Source organism: Balaenoptera acutorostrata, chromosome 7, assembly GCF_949987535.1.
Source record: "Balaenoptera acutorostrata chromosome 7, mBalAcu1.1, whole genome shotgun sequence".
In the NCBI taxonomy this organism is placed as follows: Eukaryota; Metazoa; Chordata; class Mammalia; order Artiodactyla; family Balaenopteridae; genus Balaenoptera; species Balaenoptera acutorostrata.
The window spans coordinates 14,301,385-14,317,883 of NC_080070.1; the positions used below are offsets into that span (position 1 = coordinate 14,301,385).

Sequence of the window (16,499 nt, forward strand, 5' to 3'; positions counted from 1 at the left end):
CAGCACATTCCCAGTGAAATGTTCTGCTTTGGGGTCTGCTTCCCCTCTTAGCTTCTAAATTCCTTGAGGACAGGTGCTGCTGCTTTTCACCTTTGTTTCCCCCATTCATTCACTCATTAGACATATATTTATTGAACTGTAATGATGCACCAGACACTGCTCTAGTTTGAATGAATGCATGTCCTGGGATTGGGCCTTTTTGACATTCATTCATTCATTCATTCATTCATTCTACACATACTGAGTGTGATAGATACTGGAGGTACAACAGTGAACAAATATAAATACAGTCCCCGCTCTCAAGAGATTTTGGGGGGAAGACCGACATTCAAATAATCGTACACAAACAAACGTAATGTTTCCATCATGACAGGTGTTATGAAGGATGGCGAAATGGAGTGTGAGAGTGGATCAGAGGGGTTGGAGTTGGTCAGGAGCCTAGAGAACACTTCCCCAAGAAAGTGGTACTTGAGCTGAGGTCTGAAGGTTGGGGAGAGGAGGGAACAGCATTCCAGAGAGGAGGGAACAGCATTCCGGAGAAGGGAACAGCATGTGCAAAGCCTTAAGTCATACATTGGTTAGAAATGCTTTTGGCTTCAAGAAACAAAATCTGAAAAAAAAAAAAAAAAAAAAGAAACAAAATCTGACTGCCAGTGGCTAAAACAATTGGGTGTTTGTTTTTTTTTTTCTCATACAACAAAAAATATGGAGGTGGTGGCTGCTGGCACTGGGCCAGTTCTTGCACTCTGTCTTGAGGCTCCTTCTGTTCTCTGCTCTACCATCTTCTGAACGTTACTTCTTGTGCTCAGGCTTGTCCTCTTATCAGCCCAGCTCCAGACATCAGGATGCTTTTCAAAGGCAGGAGGTAGGGAGGACAAAGCAGAAGCCTGACTTATCCAGAAAACCCAGGACATCTTTCCCAGAGGCCTCCCTGCAGCCTTCCCCTCATAGCTCCTTGGTCTATGATCATATGACCATCCCTTGGTGCAAGGGATGCTGGGAAAGCTAGTATTTCACTTCTGTGGTGAGAACGGGCAAGGGAAAGAAGGTTGGGAATAGCTTGGTACCGATACATAGTGGGAGGGAGCAAGGCAAGTTCTAGAAACTTAGTAAAGGGAGCTTTGTAGAGACATTAAAGCTGGATGGGTACGTAGGGGCATTAGTTTGCTAGGGCTGCCATAACAAAGTACCACAGACTAGGCAGCTTAAGCAATGGAAATGTATTGTGTGACAGCTGGGGAGGCTGGAAGTCCCAGGGTTGCTTTCTTCTGAGGCCTCTCTCCTTGACTTGCAGATGAACTGTATCTTCACATCGTCTTTCCTCTTTGCTTATCTGTGTCCTAAGTACCTCTTCTTATAAGGACACCAGTCATATTAGATTAGGGGCAACTCCAAGACCTTATATAACCTCAGTTACCTCTTTAAAGGCTCTGTCTCCAAATACAGTCACATTCTGAGGTGCTGGGAATTGGGGCTTCAACACAGGAATTTGGGGGAGAGGGGCCACAGTTCAGTCCATAACAGGGCCAAAATTTGTAAGGCTCTGTAGATCATACCAAGGATTTAATTCTCATTCTAAAAGTAACCAGAGGGACTTCCCTGGTGGTGCAGTGGATAGGACTCCGTGCTTCCAATGCAGGGGCCCCCGGTTCGATCCCACATGAATGCCGCAACTAAGAGTTCACATGCCACACTGGGGAGCCCACATGCCGCGACTAAGGAGCCCGCCCGCCACAGCTAAGGCCTAGTGCAACCAAATAAGTAACTAAATATATATATATAAATGATGTTTAAAAAACAAATTAAAAAATAATAAAAGTAACCAGAAACTATGAAAAAGTTTTAAGCAAGAGAATGACACAGCATCTTCAGATTTAGATCACTGGCTACAATGCAGAGGATGGAATGGGAAGAGCCAGAGTAGATGCCCACAGACCAATTACCAGGCCACTGAAATAGCCCAGCAAGAAATGATGATAGCTTAGAGTAGTGGCAGTGGAGATGCAAGAGGGCAAATTTGAGGTAGATTTCAGAAGTGAAAAGGCCAGGACTTGGGCACAGGGGGGCTTTGGGAAGAGGGAGAGGAAGGCATCCGTAGCCTCTGGGCCTGGCTGGTGGTCCTGCATGGGAATCAGTGCTCAAGAAGCTGGGCCACTGCTGTGAGAGGCAACAAGGAGCTGCAGGCACTGAGCTGAGGTGGGGTCAGCGAGGTGAAGACTCCCTTGCGGGTTGAGGGGCTGGTGGTCTTGTACTGCTCTTCAAGGGTGAGTCCTAGGAGCTCAGATCCCCATCCTATGAGGACATACAAAGCGAGTATTCTCTGCGCAGCTCTCTGATCAAAGGGCATTAGTTTCATCTGTCAATTACATGTGCATTTTTATATTTTGGAAGATAGGCACAAGATGCTATGAGATATATATTTGATAATGTGGGGACCCACTCAGGACCCCAGAGTTGATATCAAGATGATTTTAAGCTGAAGACATTTAAGATTCAACAGATGCAGAAAAAAAGCTTTTCTGAGTTTTCCTTACCTAACTAAAATCAGCAACTGCTAGGAAATGAGGATACCATAAATCCCCTTACTGGCCCTCAAGAAGGCAGAAATACCATGCATACCTGTGTAGACAATCATTATCACAAACCTTCTTATCTCTCACCTGTTCTAAAAACCCACTGGGCTTCCCTAAAGAAACCTATTGGGTTTTTCCCATAGAAGCCTTCTCTCTCCCTCCCTTTTCCCTACTAAGTTAGGTGTATAAGCCTTTAATTTTAACCATTTAAGAAGCCAGCTACTTCTTTCACTGGCTATTCTTATGCATATGAAACAAACTCTTTTCTCCTGTTAATCTGTCTTTATCAGTTTAATTTGCATGTCCTAGATAATGAACCTAAGAGAGTAGAGAACGTTTTTTTTCCCCCCATGTAATTACCAAATCCAGAATGCATTGCTGTAATCCTTCAGATCAAAGCTCCCTGCTAAGTGTGAAGCCAGAAGGATAAACAGACAGAAAGCTAGAAGACACTCTGTACCTGTGATTATTTGAGAATGAAAAAGGGGTCTGTGTTGTCCCTACCCTCCACTCACAACATCCCTTTGTCTCCTCCCTTCAGGTAGCCACACCTGGATGTGCGCTGCTTCAGTGCAGTTTCACTAGGTTTGATAACTTCTGCTTGGCTGGTAGACTCACACCCAAAGCATGCTGTGAACTGGTGTTAGGAGGAATGTGCTCCTTGGGACCCTGTCTCTCACTCTCTCTTCCCATTTCTCCCCAGCCAGCCTGCCCCATCTCTGGCCACACTCAGCCTGGCTCAATGGGCTCCAGCCACACTGACATTGGCAGTTCTTGGATTATACCAAGCATGACCCTGTCTCAGCGCTTCTGTACTCGCTGTTCCCTCTGTCCTGTACACTATTCCCTTAGATTTTCAACTGGCTTATTCTTGCCAATCCTTTAGGTGTCTGTTCAAATATCATCTTAGAAAAGCCTTTCCTGGACTTCCCTGGTGGCGCAGTGGTTAAGAAGCCGCCTGCCAATGGAGGAGACATGGGTTCGAGCCCTGGTCCGGGAAGATCCCACACGCCGCGGAGCAACTAAGCCCATGGGCCACAACTACTGAGCCTGCGCCCCTAGAGCCCATGCTCTGCAACAAGAGAAACCACCGCAATGAGAAGCCCGCATAACGCAACGAAGTGTAGCCACCGCTCGCCGCAACTAGAGAAAGCCCGCGCAGCAGCGAAGGCCCAATGTAGCCAAAAATAAATAAATAAATTTATTTAAAAAAAAAAAAGAAAGAAAAGAAAAGCCTTCCCTGATGACCCTATCTAAATGAATGAATAAGTGAATACATTCACTGATGCCATCATCCTAAGACTGTGGCCCATTTAGACTGTACCCGGAAGACGCTTTTTCTTAAAAAGACAAACAGACAAAAAAAATTCTGTTTTTTAACCAAATAAGGCTAAGGAATTCTTTTTTTTTTTTAATTGATTTACAATATCGTGTGAGTTTCAGGTGTACAGCACAGCTATTTACATATATATACACATACACATATATATATTCTCTTTTAGATTCTTTCCTTTATAGATTATTATGTAATATTGAGTATAGTTCCCTGTGCTATAGAGTAGGCCCTTGTTGGTTATCTATTTTATACATAGTAGTGTGTATCTGTTAATCCCAGCCTAGGGAATTCTTAAATTCATTCTCAGCACCCATTTCTTAGTCTGGACTCAAGAAGTCTTTTCAAATAGATAATTCCTATGGAGATTAGGCTGCCCTCTCCAGCCTCTCTTTTCTAGAAAGCTTGGTTTCACTAGGGCAGAAGAGAGAGTAGCATTTACTCTAATGGCTAAAACACATACACACACACACACCCTAGAAAGTAAAGGTTAAAGCAGATAAGATTTTTCTAACTTCTTGGTACTTTAAATGCTTACTTTTCTCAAATCTAGTTGATCTTTTTCCCACCCACCCCTAAGGCTGTCCCCAGGCCTTTTTGTACTTTTGTAGATTACAGCTCACACTCCTAGCAAGAGCAAGAATGGAAACTGGAAACATTATTAGCATTTTTTGCTCCCTGCTTAAAAGAAAGCCCTCAAACTGCAAAAGCTATCTGGCCTGCACAAAGGCTTGGGGGTGTGGGAGTGCACGAAGGGCTGAGACACCAGGCCATTTAAAGAGGAGGCACTGAGTTTGCTACAAGTTTTCCTAATTTTTTCCCTAAGACCTTAGCTCCTGTCTTTAGAGTGGGGGAGGGGAGCTTCTCGCTAGGGTAAGCCAGCACAAACCTAAATTTGCATTCATTCCTACATCTGTCCATTGGTTTATCTATTCATTTGTTTACTCAACAAAGATTTGGGGCCTGGCACTGAGCTAAAGCTGAGGACAAAGAGCTCCAAGCATTCTGTGCAGATTGTGAGAGGGGTAGGGCAAAATGTTTAATGTTAAAAATAAAAATAACAGGATTTTAAAAATTAGACAATCAGATTCTAAATTTCATACGTAAAAGATAAAATGAGAACTTTTCTGGAAACAAAAAGTAAGATGGCTCTAGCAGATATTATATACCTTCAATAATATACAGCACTGGGATTTAAATAAAGAGAACAGAAAGTTCACAAACAGACTTGAGTATAAGAATTTAATATGGGACTTCCCTGGTGCATAAGCCAAAAAAAATTACAAATTGGACTCCATCAAAGTTAAAAACTGCTTCTCAAAAGATACTGTCAACAGAATAGAAAGACGGGCTTCCCTGGTGGCGCAGTGGTTAAAAATCCTCCTGCCAATGCAGGGGAAAACGGGTTCGATCCCTGGTCCGGGAAGATCCCACATGCTGCGGAGCAACTAAGCCCGTGAGCCACAACTACTGAAGCCCGCGCGCCCAGAGCCAGTGCTCCACAACAAGAGAAACCAGCGCAATGAGAAGCCCGCGCACCGCTCTCTGTAACTGAAGAAAGCCCGTGCGCAGCAATGAAGACCCAATGCAACCAAAAATAAATAAATTTCTTAAGAAAAATAAAAAGAAGTGAACACTATTAAAATTTTTTTAAAAAGAATTTAATATGTCATAAAGATGGCATCTCAAGTCAGTGGAGAAAAGATGAACTATTCAATAAATGGTTTTGAGACAACTGGGTAACTATCTGGGAAAAATCAAAGCTGTCACACCTAACACCTTGTGCCCGGACAAATTACAAAAGGATCATAAATTTAAATGTAGTAAATCAAACCATAAAATTACTAGGAAAAAAAACACACGGGTGAATACTTGAATAACCTTGGGGTTGGGAAGACTTTTATAACTATGATACAAAAACCAGAAAACATTTTTAAAAAAATCCACGTGGCAAAAATCACAAGGAAAATCAGAACACCAACAACAAACTGAGAAACATATTTGCAGTCCATGAGAGACAAAATGCTAATGTCCCTAATTCCATTTACAAATGATCTAGGAGAAAAATGGGCAAAGGTTATGAATAGACAGGAAAGGAAATAAAGTATCTCTTAAATTTATGAGGATTAAGAGGAATGGCAAATAATTGTAAATCAACTCTACTTCCATTTAAAAAGAGAGAGAGAGAGGAATTCCCTGGTGGTCCAGTGCTTAGTGAAACGGGGGTGGGGTTATGGGATCCTGGGCACGGAAGCCTTTTTTTGTCCCCCGTTTCTTGTAGGCAAGACTCCAGCCTCCGTGACCTTTCCTGAGTTCCAGAGGGCAGATTCGAACAGTTGCTAATCAAGGGAGGAGCTGCCGAGAAACCACCTGAGGCAAGATTAAAGGGACCAGAGAAGCTCATCAAGATTAGGAGACCCGACCACCTGAGACCCTGCACACACCCTAATCTTGTCAGCCACCCCACCGTTGAAGTATTGTTAGAAAACTCCTCCTCAAATCCTCTTGGGTTGGGACACACATTTTTTTGAGGCGGGAGCCTTGTGTGTTCCCATTTGCCTGGCAAAGCAATACTGTCCTTTTTCTACTTCACCTAAAACTCCGTCTCCCAGATTCGACCCGGCACCGGTGCGATGGAGGATTCTGGCTAAAGCAATTTAACAGGATTCTTGCTGAAACTGGATGATGCAGAGATGAACACGGAAGTCCAAAATTGAGGCCTCATTGTAAAGTTCAGGGGAGCCTGAGTAGAGTTTAGGCAAAGAATCTTTGTCATGCCCCCCCCCCCCTTTTTTTTGGCTGCACTGCGCGGCTTGTGGGATCTTAGTTCCCTGATGAGGGATCGAACCCCGGCCCTGGGCAGTGAGAGGCTGGAGTCCTAACCCCTGGAACACCAGGGAAGTCCCTGTCAGGCCCTTTTCTACTTTTAAAAATGTTTAGTCACATAACTGTATTATTATAAAAAAAAATTTATACAAAGCAAAAATTAACACAGCGTCTAATACAAAATAATTCATAAATTGTCGGAGAGGATACTTAGCCCGAAGAAGGCAGGGAACCACTGACCTATGTGAAAATACAAAGTGTTTTTACAGAGACCAAATCATTATTTGAAGCCCCTTTGGAAAGAAAATAACAGGAAGATTAATATTGGTGCTTATTGTGTGGACTAGAATTCACACACTAAGGTTTTCAAGGTTGTTCCACAGATTGCAAAGTAGATCTGCTCACAGCAATATAATCCGCAGCGGCTTGGCACGATGCTAGCCTTATCTCTTATACTTTCTTTAATTTTGTAGCACTCAGCACAGACGGACGAGTGGGATTGCGTCTTGTCTGTAGTCTTCCCTTTTACATTAAAAGATTCCCCTAGGGGAGAGCCTGACTTCCAGTACCGGCTGGGGAAGGAACACTAGCCCCACAGCTACAATTCCTCAAGCTTCAAGCTCTGCTCTGTCACTCATGGGCTGTGTGATCCTGCACACCATCTCTGCCTGTCTCTTCAACTTCATCTGCTCAGATTTATAGGGGCAAAATAATCTGTGCTTGCTCAACTTCAAAAGCCCGTTGTGAGACTAAAACTAGACAAGGAGTGACAGGCCTTTGAAAAGCATCAAGTATGGTTCTGATGTAGGGTTGCCAGATAAAATATAGGATGCCTAGTTATATTTGAAGTTCAGACAGACAACGAATGTTTTAAGTATAAGTGTATCCCATGCAATATTTGGGATATACTTACACTAAAATTCGATTTGTTATTTATCTGAAGTTCAAATTTAACTGGGCATCCTGTATTTTCATATGCTAAATCTGGCAACCCTGTTTTAATATCATATAACAACAGCAATGGAAACAATAATAAATACTTACCTAGCAGTTACTACACCTAGGGACTGTTCCTTGAGCCTTATATATATTAACTCATTTAATACTTATAAGGAAGGTGTACCACTGGTCTTATTTCACCAGTGAGGAGACGTAGGCAGGAACTTGCCCAATGTCACCTGGCTACTACGTTCAGGCACTAAAGTCCGCTCATGATTCCTATGTAACCTGGCTGTTTGGGTAGCACGGGTCCAGCAAAATCAAAATCACTAATAAATATTTTGTGAGGGAAGAGATAAATGGATTGCCCTGTGCTGAACTTTTCTCCCAGAGAAAGAGATGACTCTTTGTTTATTTTGTTTCCCTATAATACAAAACATCATTATTCCTGTTGGTATGGATGGTGAGACAAGGCATAGTAATTTTTCTAACAACAGAGAATTCTTTCATCCATTGCCCAAATATTATTGAGCACCTACTATATGCCAGACACTGTACTGGGGACTTGGGATACATCTGAACAAAATAGGTAAAGATCCCTGCCCTCAGAGAACTTATATTCTAGCTAGGAGAGACAGACAATTAAAAAATAAATAACAAGAAATTCTATACTAAATTAGAAGGTAAATACTATGCAATAAAGAAAAATAGAGCAGGGATTTCCCTGGTGATCCAGTGGTTAAGACTCCAGCTTCCACTGCTGCAGGGACATGGGTTCAATCCCTGGTCGGGGAACTAAGATCCTGCATGCCAAAAAAAAAAAAAAGAAAGAAAAAGAAAAATGGAGCAAAGTAAGGGGATTAGGAGTGTAGGAGGGTGGGGTGAGGTGGTGAGGAAACATGTTACAATATTTTAAAAGGCAGTCAAGAGGAGAAATTGAGATTTGAGAATTTCCTTTCTTTAAATTGTTTTAATTAATTTTTTTAAAATTTAATTATTTAATTTATTTATTTTTGGCTGTGTTGAGTCTTCGTTGCTGCGCGTGGGCTTTCTCTAGTTGCGGTGAGCTAGGCCTACTCTTCGTTGTGGTGCGTGGGCTTCTCATTGCGGTGGCTTCTCTTTGTTGCGGAGCATGGGCTCTAGGCACGCGGGCTCAGTAGTTGTGACTTGCAGGCTCAGTAGTTGTGGTGCACAGGCTTAGTTGCTCCGCAGCATGTGGGAATCTTCCCGGACCAGGGCTCGAACCCGTGTCCCCTGCATTGGCAGGCAGATTCTTAACTGCTGCGCCACCAGGGAAGCCTTTAATTAATTTGTATTGGAGTATAGTTGATTTGCAACGTTGTGCTAGTTTCTGCTGTACAGCAAAGTGAATCAGTTATACATATGCATATGATAAATGGAATATTGCCTGCCATTATCTGTAAACAAAGAATGTCACAGTCATCAGCAATTGCAGCTGCACCTAGGCTGCGCTGGTAAGCCCTGAGGGGACTCAGGAAGGAAAAGCATACCTGCCATCTAGCAGCCATCAGACTGCAGCCACTCCCTGTGGTGAGCCCTGAGGAAACTCAGGACGTGAAAACACAGGATACTGGCCCCAGACAGCTGAAGTGCATATCAAAGGAATGATTTCAGTGAGCCCAACTCTTGCAGCTTCCCGTACAGAGAAAAATGTTAAATTCCTTAACTAGAGCTATCTGGTTTTCTTTTATTAACAGTAATCTTTTGTTCCTACTACCTGCCCTTTGTTACAAAACTCCTATATGTCCTAGCTTCCCTCTCCTCTCCTCGGAGCAATTTTCTCAGTGTTACTTGAGACGCTGACTCCCGGGCTTGAAGTCCTAAAAACTCCAGCTGAATAAAACATAACTCTCAACTTTTAGGTTGTGAATAGTTTTTTAGTCAACACATATATCTACTCTTTTTAGGAGTCTTTTCTCATATAGGTCATTACAGAGTATTGAGTAGAGTTCCCTGTGCTATACATTAGGCCCTTATTAGTTACCTATTTTATAAATAGTAGTGTGTATATGTCAATCCCAATCTCCCAATTTATCACCCCCAGCCCTGAGATTTGAGAATTTCTGGTTGAGTTTTGGCAAAAGCTTGGAGGAGGTAGCCAAGGAAATGCCTAGATGATGAGGTTGTGAGAGTGTGACTTGCGTGTTTGGGTCAGCATGAAACCAAGTACAAATCCTTTCCTTGCCCCTAGTTTCTTGTTTATAAGCTTCATTCAGCCTCCTTGATATTCCCTGAGTTCCAAAGGGTGGATTCAAACAGTTGCTAATCAGGGAAGGGAGGGAATACAGAAACAAAGAAGGAGCAGTCAAGAAACAATGGTGAAGCCTCGGGGCAGGGTCCCGGTTCTTCCTGAAGGAATGTACATAACAATATCTTTGAGTTCTTCTGCAGGAACTAAGGTCCCCACCCAGGTGGAGGGTGGTAACTTCGGGCTGAAAGCCAGATTCCTGGAGCACCGTCCAGTTACCTCACCACCAACCGGTCAGAGGAAAGTCACACACCTTGCAGCCCTCACCCCAAATTTTGCCTATAAAAACTTCTCCTTGAAAACCATCGAGGAGTTGGTGTTTTTTTAGCATGAGCCACCCGTTCCCCTTGCTCGGCCCTGCAATAAACCTTTCTCTGCACCAAACTCTGATGTTTAGGTCTGTTTGGCCTCACTGTGCCTCGGGCACACAAACTTGCATTTGGTAACGAGCTTGAGGTCAGAGTTCCTGGAGAAGGGAAAAAGGGGCAGAAGAGAGATGAGGTCTGTAGATGGGGCCTAGTAAAGCCTTACCCTGATTGAAACCCTCCTTGGAGGACTTGGAGCAGAGAAAGTCACTTTGGCTGCAGGGTTGAACAGGAAGATCTAAAATTCAGAGCTCAGCTTGGCTGGGCACATGGGGTCTCGGGGACAGCTCTGGGTCCCATCCTCAATCCATCTTAAAGTTGAGGCCCAGGGCCTTTCCAGGTGTATCTCTGAGACTCAGATCTTTTACCATCTCATTATGACTGCACTGAGGGCCCTGAGCTGAGCATCACTGCTTCCAGGTGAGGGCAGCAGTGAGGAGACAAAAAGAATCCATACTTTACAAGAGGATTTTTCTAAAATAGAAGAATTGTTTTAAATGACCCTTTTTCTTAACATAAAAAAGTTTCAGTACTTCCTCTCCTACTCTGTTTTAAAATCACAATTTATCACTTGACTGTGTTAAAAAGGAGACAGAAGGCCCCAAATGGAGTCACTTGTGCTAAACCCACATCACCAAACCAAGACTTAATACCTAACCTAATTGTTGTCTCAACCCCCCAGGAATGTAACCTTTAACCAGTCAACCTAGAATTACCCGGTCAGCACTAGGTGAGGTGATCTGACCAGTAGGCCCCTTCTGTTCCTTTTGGGAGAACAATGCTTTCTTTGCTAATAAGTTCCTTTTTCTGCCCCCTTTCAGCCTTTAAAAAACTTTCCTTTTCTACAGCTCAGTGCAACTCCTTTCTAGATGCCCAATTCATGAATTGTTCAATAAAGCCAATTAGATCATAAAATTGACTTGGTTGAAATTTTGTTATTTAACAACAACAGATAAACCCTAACAGAAAAAGACTACCAGGAACACACCTGTGGTCCAACAAAGATTTATTAACTTGCCGAAGCAGGGGAGGCCACCCAAGAGTGGAATGTGGGCATCTTGGAAAGGGGAATAGGGAGGGGCTTCTCACAGGGTTGAAGCTCTTTTTGGGTAACAACACAGCAGAAGACCAGCTCTGGTTTGGGGTGCTGTTGTGAGGTGGGGCAGTTTAGAAACTGGGTGTCTCATAAATCTTCTTTGGGAGGTCAGAGGGAGAAATGAAGTGGGGCTGGGGAAGTCATAGCAAAAAGCTGTAATTACTCAAAAGGGGATTGTTAGTCATTTCGCAGCCATGGTGTGGCCTTGGGTGAAACATTGTTTTCTGTTGGCTTTGCCACTGTCCTTGTTTGTGTCTGTTGGGTACATTGTGGTCTGATTATCAGTGGGGTGGATTTTCACTTTCTCAAGGTAGAGAGACTATAGAAAAGCAAATTTAAGGGCTCATGAAAAACTGCTCAGGATTTAATATGCAGCATCTGTGTGGACCATGGGCTTTAATCAGAAAATAGGATTAAATACTTTTTAATGTTCCTAGTTTTAGAAATAACTCTTAGAAACTGGGATATTTCAGACAGCTTTTGTTATTCAATATCTATTAAGTTAAAACTGTAGTGTGAATCACAGTGGACTCATTTAATTTTCATAATCGTCTCTGGGGTAGGGACAATTATTATTTTAAAATTATTATTATTTATTATTTTACAGATGGAAAGCAGGAGCACTAAGAGGTAAGTTAACTTACTCAAAAACACATTGCTAGGAATGGGAGAAGCCTGGAGGTAACAGAGACAAGCTGACTGCAGAGCATTTGCTTAGCCACAATGCTGTTCTCTTGGGTTGAGAGATCCCACCTCTGATGGGAAGAATAAGAGAGAACATTTATTAAGTGTTTCGTCTGGCCAGGCACTAAGCTCAGTGATTGCCACACATATATAATCCTCACCACAACCCTATGTGGTAGGGCCTACTCTCACCCCCATTTGAGAGATCAGGAGACTGAGGCTAAATAGAATGGGTAACCAGCTCAAGTTCGTACAGCTAGTAATTGGTAGAGCCAGGAAAGTCTGGATTCAAACCCAGGACCCCAATCACACTCCGCCTCTCCACTGCATCAGCCTATGCTGGAACGCATTCCTCTAAGTCAGTGCCCTTGAAATGAGGACTTTGGTTCCCAGGATGTGGAGCCTGGGGGCAGTAGGTGGTGGTGGGGGCTCACCTGGGGTAGCCCGCCCTCGCCCCGCCCCTCCCAGGCGGAGCTGCCTCGCCCACCAATCAGAGGGCGCTGGGGGCGGGCTGGGGGCGCTCGGGCTCCGGCCCGCAGTTCGAGCGGCGAGAGCGCTCAGAGACGCGACGCGGGGCAGAGGGGAGCGAACGGGCGCCTTAGTGTCCTTACGCACCCCACCCCTCGCCTCGCCGCCTTCTCCTCCCGGCAGCCGGACCGGAATTATGTGATCCCGGAAGTTCCGGCGCCATTGCTGTGTGGGATAAACAGTAATGGCGGAGGCTGCAGCTCCCGGAACAACAGCCACAACATCAGGAGCAGGAGCGGCAGCGGCGGCGGTGGCAGCGGCCTCCCCCACCCCTACCCCCACAGTCACCTCCCCGTCCCTGGGAGCGGGGGGCGGGGGAGGCGGCAGCGACGGCAGCGGCGGCGGCTGGACTAAACAGGTCACCTGCAGGTGAGACGCAGCGCGGCCGGCGCCGGGCGCGGGGAGGGGACCGAGACCCCGGAGGAAGGGGCGGGCGACCGGCCGGAGGTGGGAGGGGAGCCGGCGTTTCGCAGCCGCCGCCGACGGTGCTGCTGCTGCTGCCGCCGCCGCCGCCGCCGGCGTTGCTGTCCCCGCGGCGGCCGCGGCCTCCCCGCCCGCGCTGCGTCAACCCCCGCCGGCCGCTGAGGCTCGGGCGCGCGCGGCCTCGTTGCGGAGCCGCCGCACCGCCCGCCGTCTCCCCGCACCCGGCGGAGCGGCGCAGCGCGCACGGGGAGAGGTAGGATGACTCCTCCCTCCTTTTTATTGTCGCCGGATCCACCAGCCCCTGCCTCTAGCTCGCCGGTTCGAGAAGGCGGTTGGCGGTGTCGCCTGGAGCCCGCCGCCTCCACGCGACCCTGCCTGGCCGGGGAGCGCCGCCGCGGGCCCCGGCGAGGGGGCTTGGCTGCCGGGCCCCGCCGCCGTGTCATCCGTTTGTAAAGTCTTCTCCGGTCTCTCGGCCCCCGCCCTGCCCCACCCGGAGCAGGAGCTTTGGTTATTTCTTCTTTGTATGTTTATCGAGGTTGGTGGTTCTGAGCTTTGTCTTAGAACCGAGTGCCGGACCGGGGTCGTCTCCTCCGCCCTAAATTTGACGAACTGCCGTTCCCGTTCCCCGGCAAAACGTTTCTCTTTTGAAATCCACGCATCTTATTTAAGGGAGTCGAGGAGCTCGTTGCTCCCAAAGGAGAGAGATTTTGTTTTGGTTTGGGATGTCGGATGAAAATATTTGGAAAAAAAATAAGTGATTAGTGGAGGACGGTTATACTGACGTGTGCACGCCTGTAAAAAATTATCGAGCTGCACGTTTAAGATGAGGGCATTTAATTGGATGTTGTACTTGGATTTTTAAAAAGTGATCAAGCGCCTAGAAGCTTTTGTTTTTCAATCGGTTGAAAAAATCAGTTGAAACGCCGGTTTTCACTTAGGTGGGGTAATTTATATGTAAATGCTTGAGAATCTTAATGTACAGAACTCACTGCCTTGGTATTAACAGCGAGAGTGAAGCGTTCTCAGTGCTTAACATGATACATTTAAGGCATGAATGATAAGTTTAATTAAGTTTATTTTCAATAACGGGATGTAGAAAGCATAAAAGCCGTTTTAGGTGGCTTCTTTTATCAGTCATCTGTAGAGCCTTAGAATACTTGTGCAGTATCCCAAAGAATGAGAATTTTAAAATTCCTATTCATGGAACCAATTATTTGAGCCTGTTACTTTTCTTTTCTCTACAATGTTACAGTTGATTTATATGTGCTAGTTGACTCTTTTAAAAATAAAGGGACTAGTGTAACCTTTACATTCCTGAATTTTCTAGCCATTCATCTTGCAGTTCCAATCTATCTATACACTGAGACTAATCTTCCTTTAATATGTGGGTTCTTTAAGAACTCTATTCAGTGCCTTGATTTTACACACTGACTCTGATCTCAATATAGTTTAGCTTTGAATACCCATCACTAACTTGACATTACTATATATTACTTGTCTCATTATTTTCCTGTTGTGTCTGTATCTGAGCTCAACTCATTTCTGTCCAGAATGCGTGGTCACATCTACACTTTACTTTCCCCTCTGTTAGGCACTTTTCCCTGATCTGCTTCCCCTTTTCTACTTCCTCACCAGTGTCATCAGAATTCAGAACAGCTCGCCAGACTAATCATTCCTTTTTGCCTACCTTTAGGCTCTTTGAGTTTCTGAAATATCCCAGATCGATTCTGGACCAGTGGGAGTTCCTTGCCCATGAACAAATAGATTTATATATTTAAGAAATTTACATAGCTGAGTAATATTTCTAAGAAGCATTATGTATCAGATACAGGCTTAGATGTGCTATTGTTTTTGTTTTTCATATAAAGCTGTCTGTAGCTTTTGCTTGAGACAGTTATCCAAAAAAGCACAGGCTAGTTGATAAGTCTTGGGTTTTAATATTTGATGTTGTTTTCAGTTGTTCTAAGTACTAACATGATCGCCTGTTTAAAAAAAAATCTTTCTTCCTTGAATAGGGGAATACCAAATACGATATCTTTTATTTACTGTAAGCTTTGAGCTTTCTGAGAGCAGGGGCCCTGTTTTATCATTGTATCTGTAGGGCTTTACTCAGTGCCTGGTATACTCAGTAAATGCTTAAATTGATCTTGATAAATCCACACCTAAAATTACCCACTTTGATATGTGCTTGTAAGATTCCTCTGCTTTCGTTAAGAAGAAGAAGATGACCCTTGTAAATCAGCAAAGACAAAGGACTTAATAGAACATGTGTATATCTTTCTGGGACTATCTCATTCAGTTATTCAGTAAATAAACATTAGTGCTTAGAACGAGAGACGTAGAGCTAGAAGTTGAAGGAAATGCAGAAATGCACTGTATTATAAATATTTTCATTGTGTTTGATAGCAAAATCTCCTTTGAAGAGAATTCAAGATAGTGTTCTAGTTTGTGCCTCTTCCCCCCTTTATATCTAGGAATTTGACTAAGGCTGTTTTCTTCACCAAGGGTATAATCCTCTTAGCTGTTTGGATGTTGGAAATTTGTTTTTGGTTGCTCAGAATCATCTGTATTTTCTTGTTGGTTAGTATTGTCTAAATATTTCTCTTGAAATTCTATGTCATTGTGTTTATCTTCTCGGCTTTTAAGAAAAACCTAGGTATACTTTTCCCAAGGAACTGTGTTATGCTGCCCCCACCAGGCCATTTTGATATCTTTTATTAGAATTTAGTGCTGTGAACTAGAAATGCTGTCGCTTTTTCTAGTTTTCTTGAGTGTTGGGGGTTAAAACAACAAAGTTGTAACTTGCAAGTTGTAATTTTGAATTTAGACACTGTTTTATCAGAGTGCTTCTACAATGGTAGACGAGTGTATTGAAATAATACACAAAAACCAAGTGTTTTTTCATTTTGATTTTTCAAAAACTTTCTTTAAGTGTAGCTTAAAAATGAAGGGAATTTTTCCAGAAAGTCTTTATCCAAGTGCTGTGATATCCATAGTAAAATTTATTGCTTGCAGACTTTAGTGTTTTTTGAAGGGATGTCATTGAAAAAGTTATTCAGCCCAGGGAAAGAGAAATTAATTTGCTACTGGCACTATGATTCCCCATGACACCTAGCTGTCTTCTACAGTTTTTACTGAACAAATATCTAAGTATTATGTGTACAGGTACTATAGAAGATAAAAAGCAGAATAAACTGTGGTTCTTAAACACCAGGAATTTACAATCTAGTTTGAGAAATAGGGTACATGTACTTATCAAGAATTAAGTAACAGAGTAAACAATGTCACAGCAGATTAAGTGATTAAGTGCCAAATTAATTAATATTCTGTAATTTCTATAAATCCTCAGACAGGTTGTTATGATGCCTAGAAGTACTTTAAGGGTATTGTGTAGCTCTCTTACACCCTCACAAGCTACTGTTGGGTTTTCTTATATATATCTTGGTAACCATGCTTACGTTTC

At 43.8% G+C, this 16,499-nt stretch overlaps 1 protein-coding gene across 2 annotated transcripts in view; it reads left to right on the forward strand.

Annotated features, from left to right (window-relative positions):
* The first annotated feature begins 12,595 nt into the window (after positions 1-12,595).
* The window catches only part of MKRN1 (makorin ring finger protein 1), a 29,782-nt gene continuing 25,878 nt past the window's right edge, over positions 12,596-16,499 (forward strand). For both annotated transcript variants that reach the window (XM_007177045.3, XM_057550449.1), the window contains exon 1: positions 12,596-12,982. In XM_007177045.3, the coding sequence (XP_007177107.2) occupies positions 12,798-12,982 (185 nt within the window). In that variant the 5' untranslated portion in view covers positions 12,596-12,797. The remainder of the gene's footprint in view (positions 12,983-16,499) is intronic.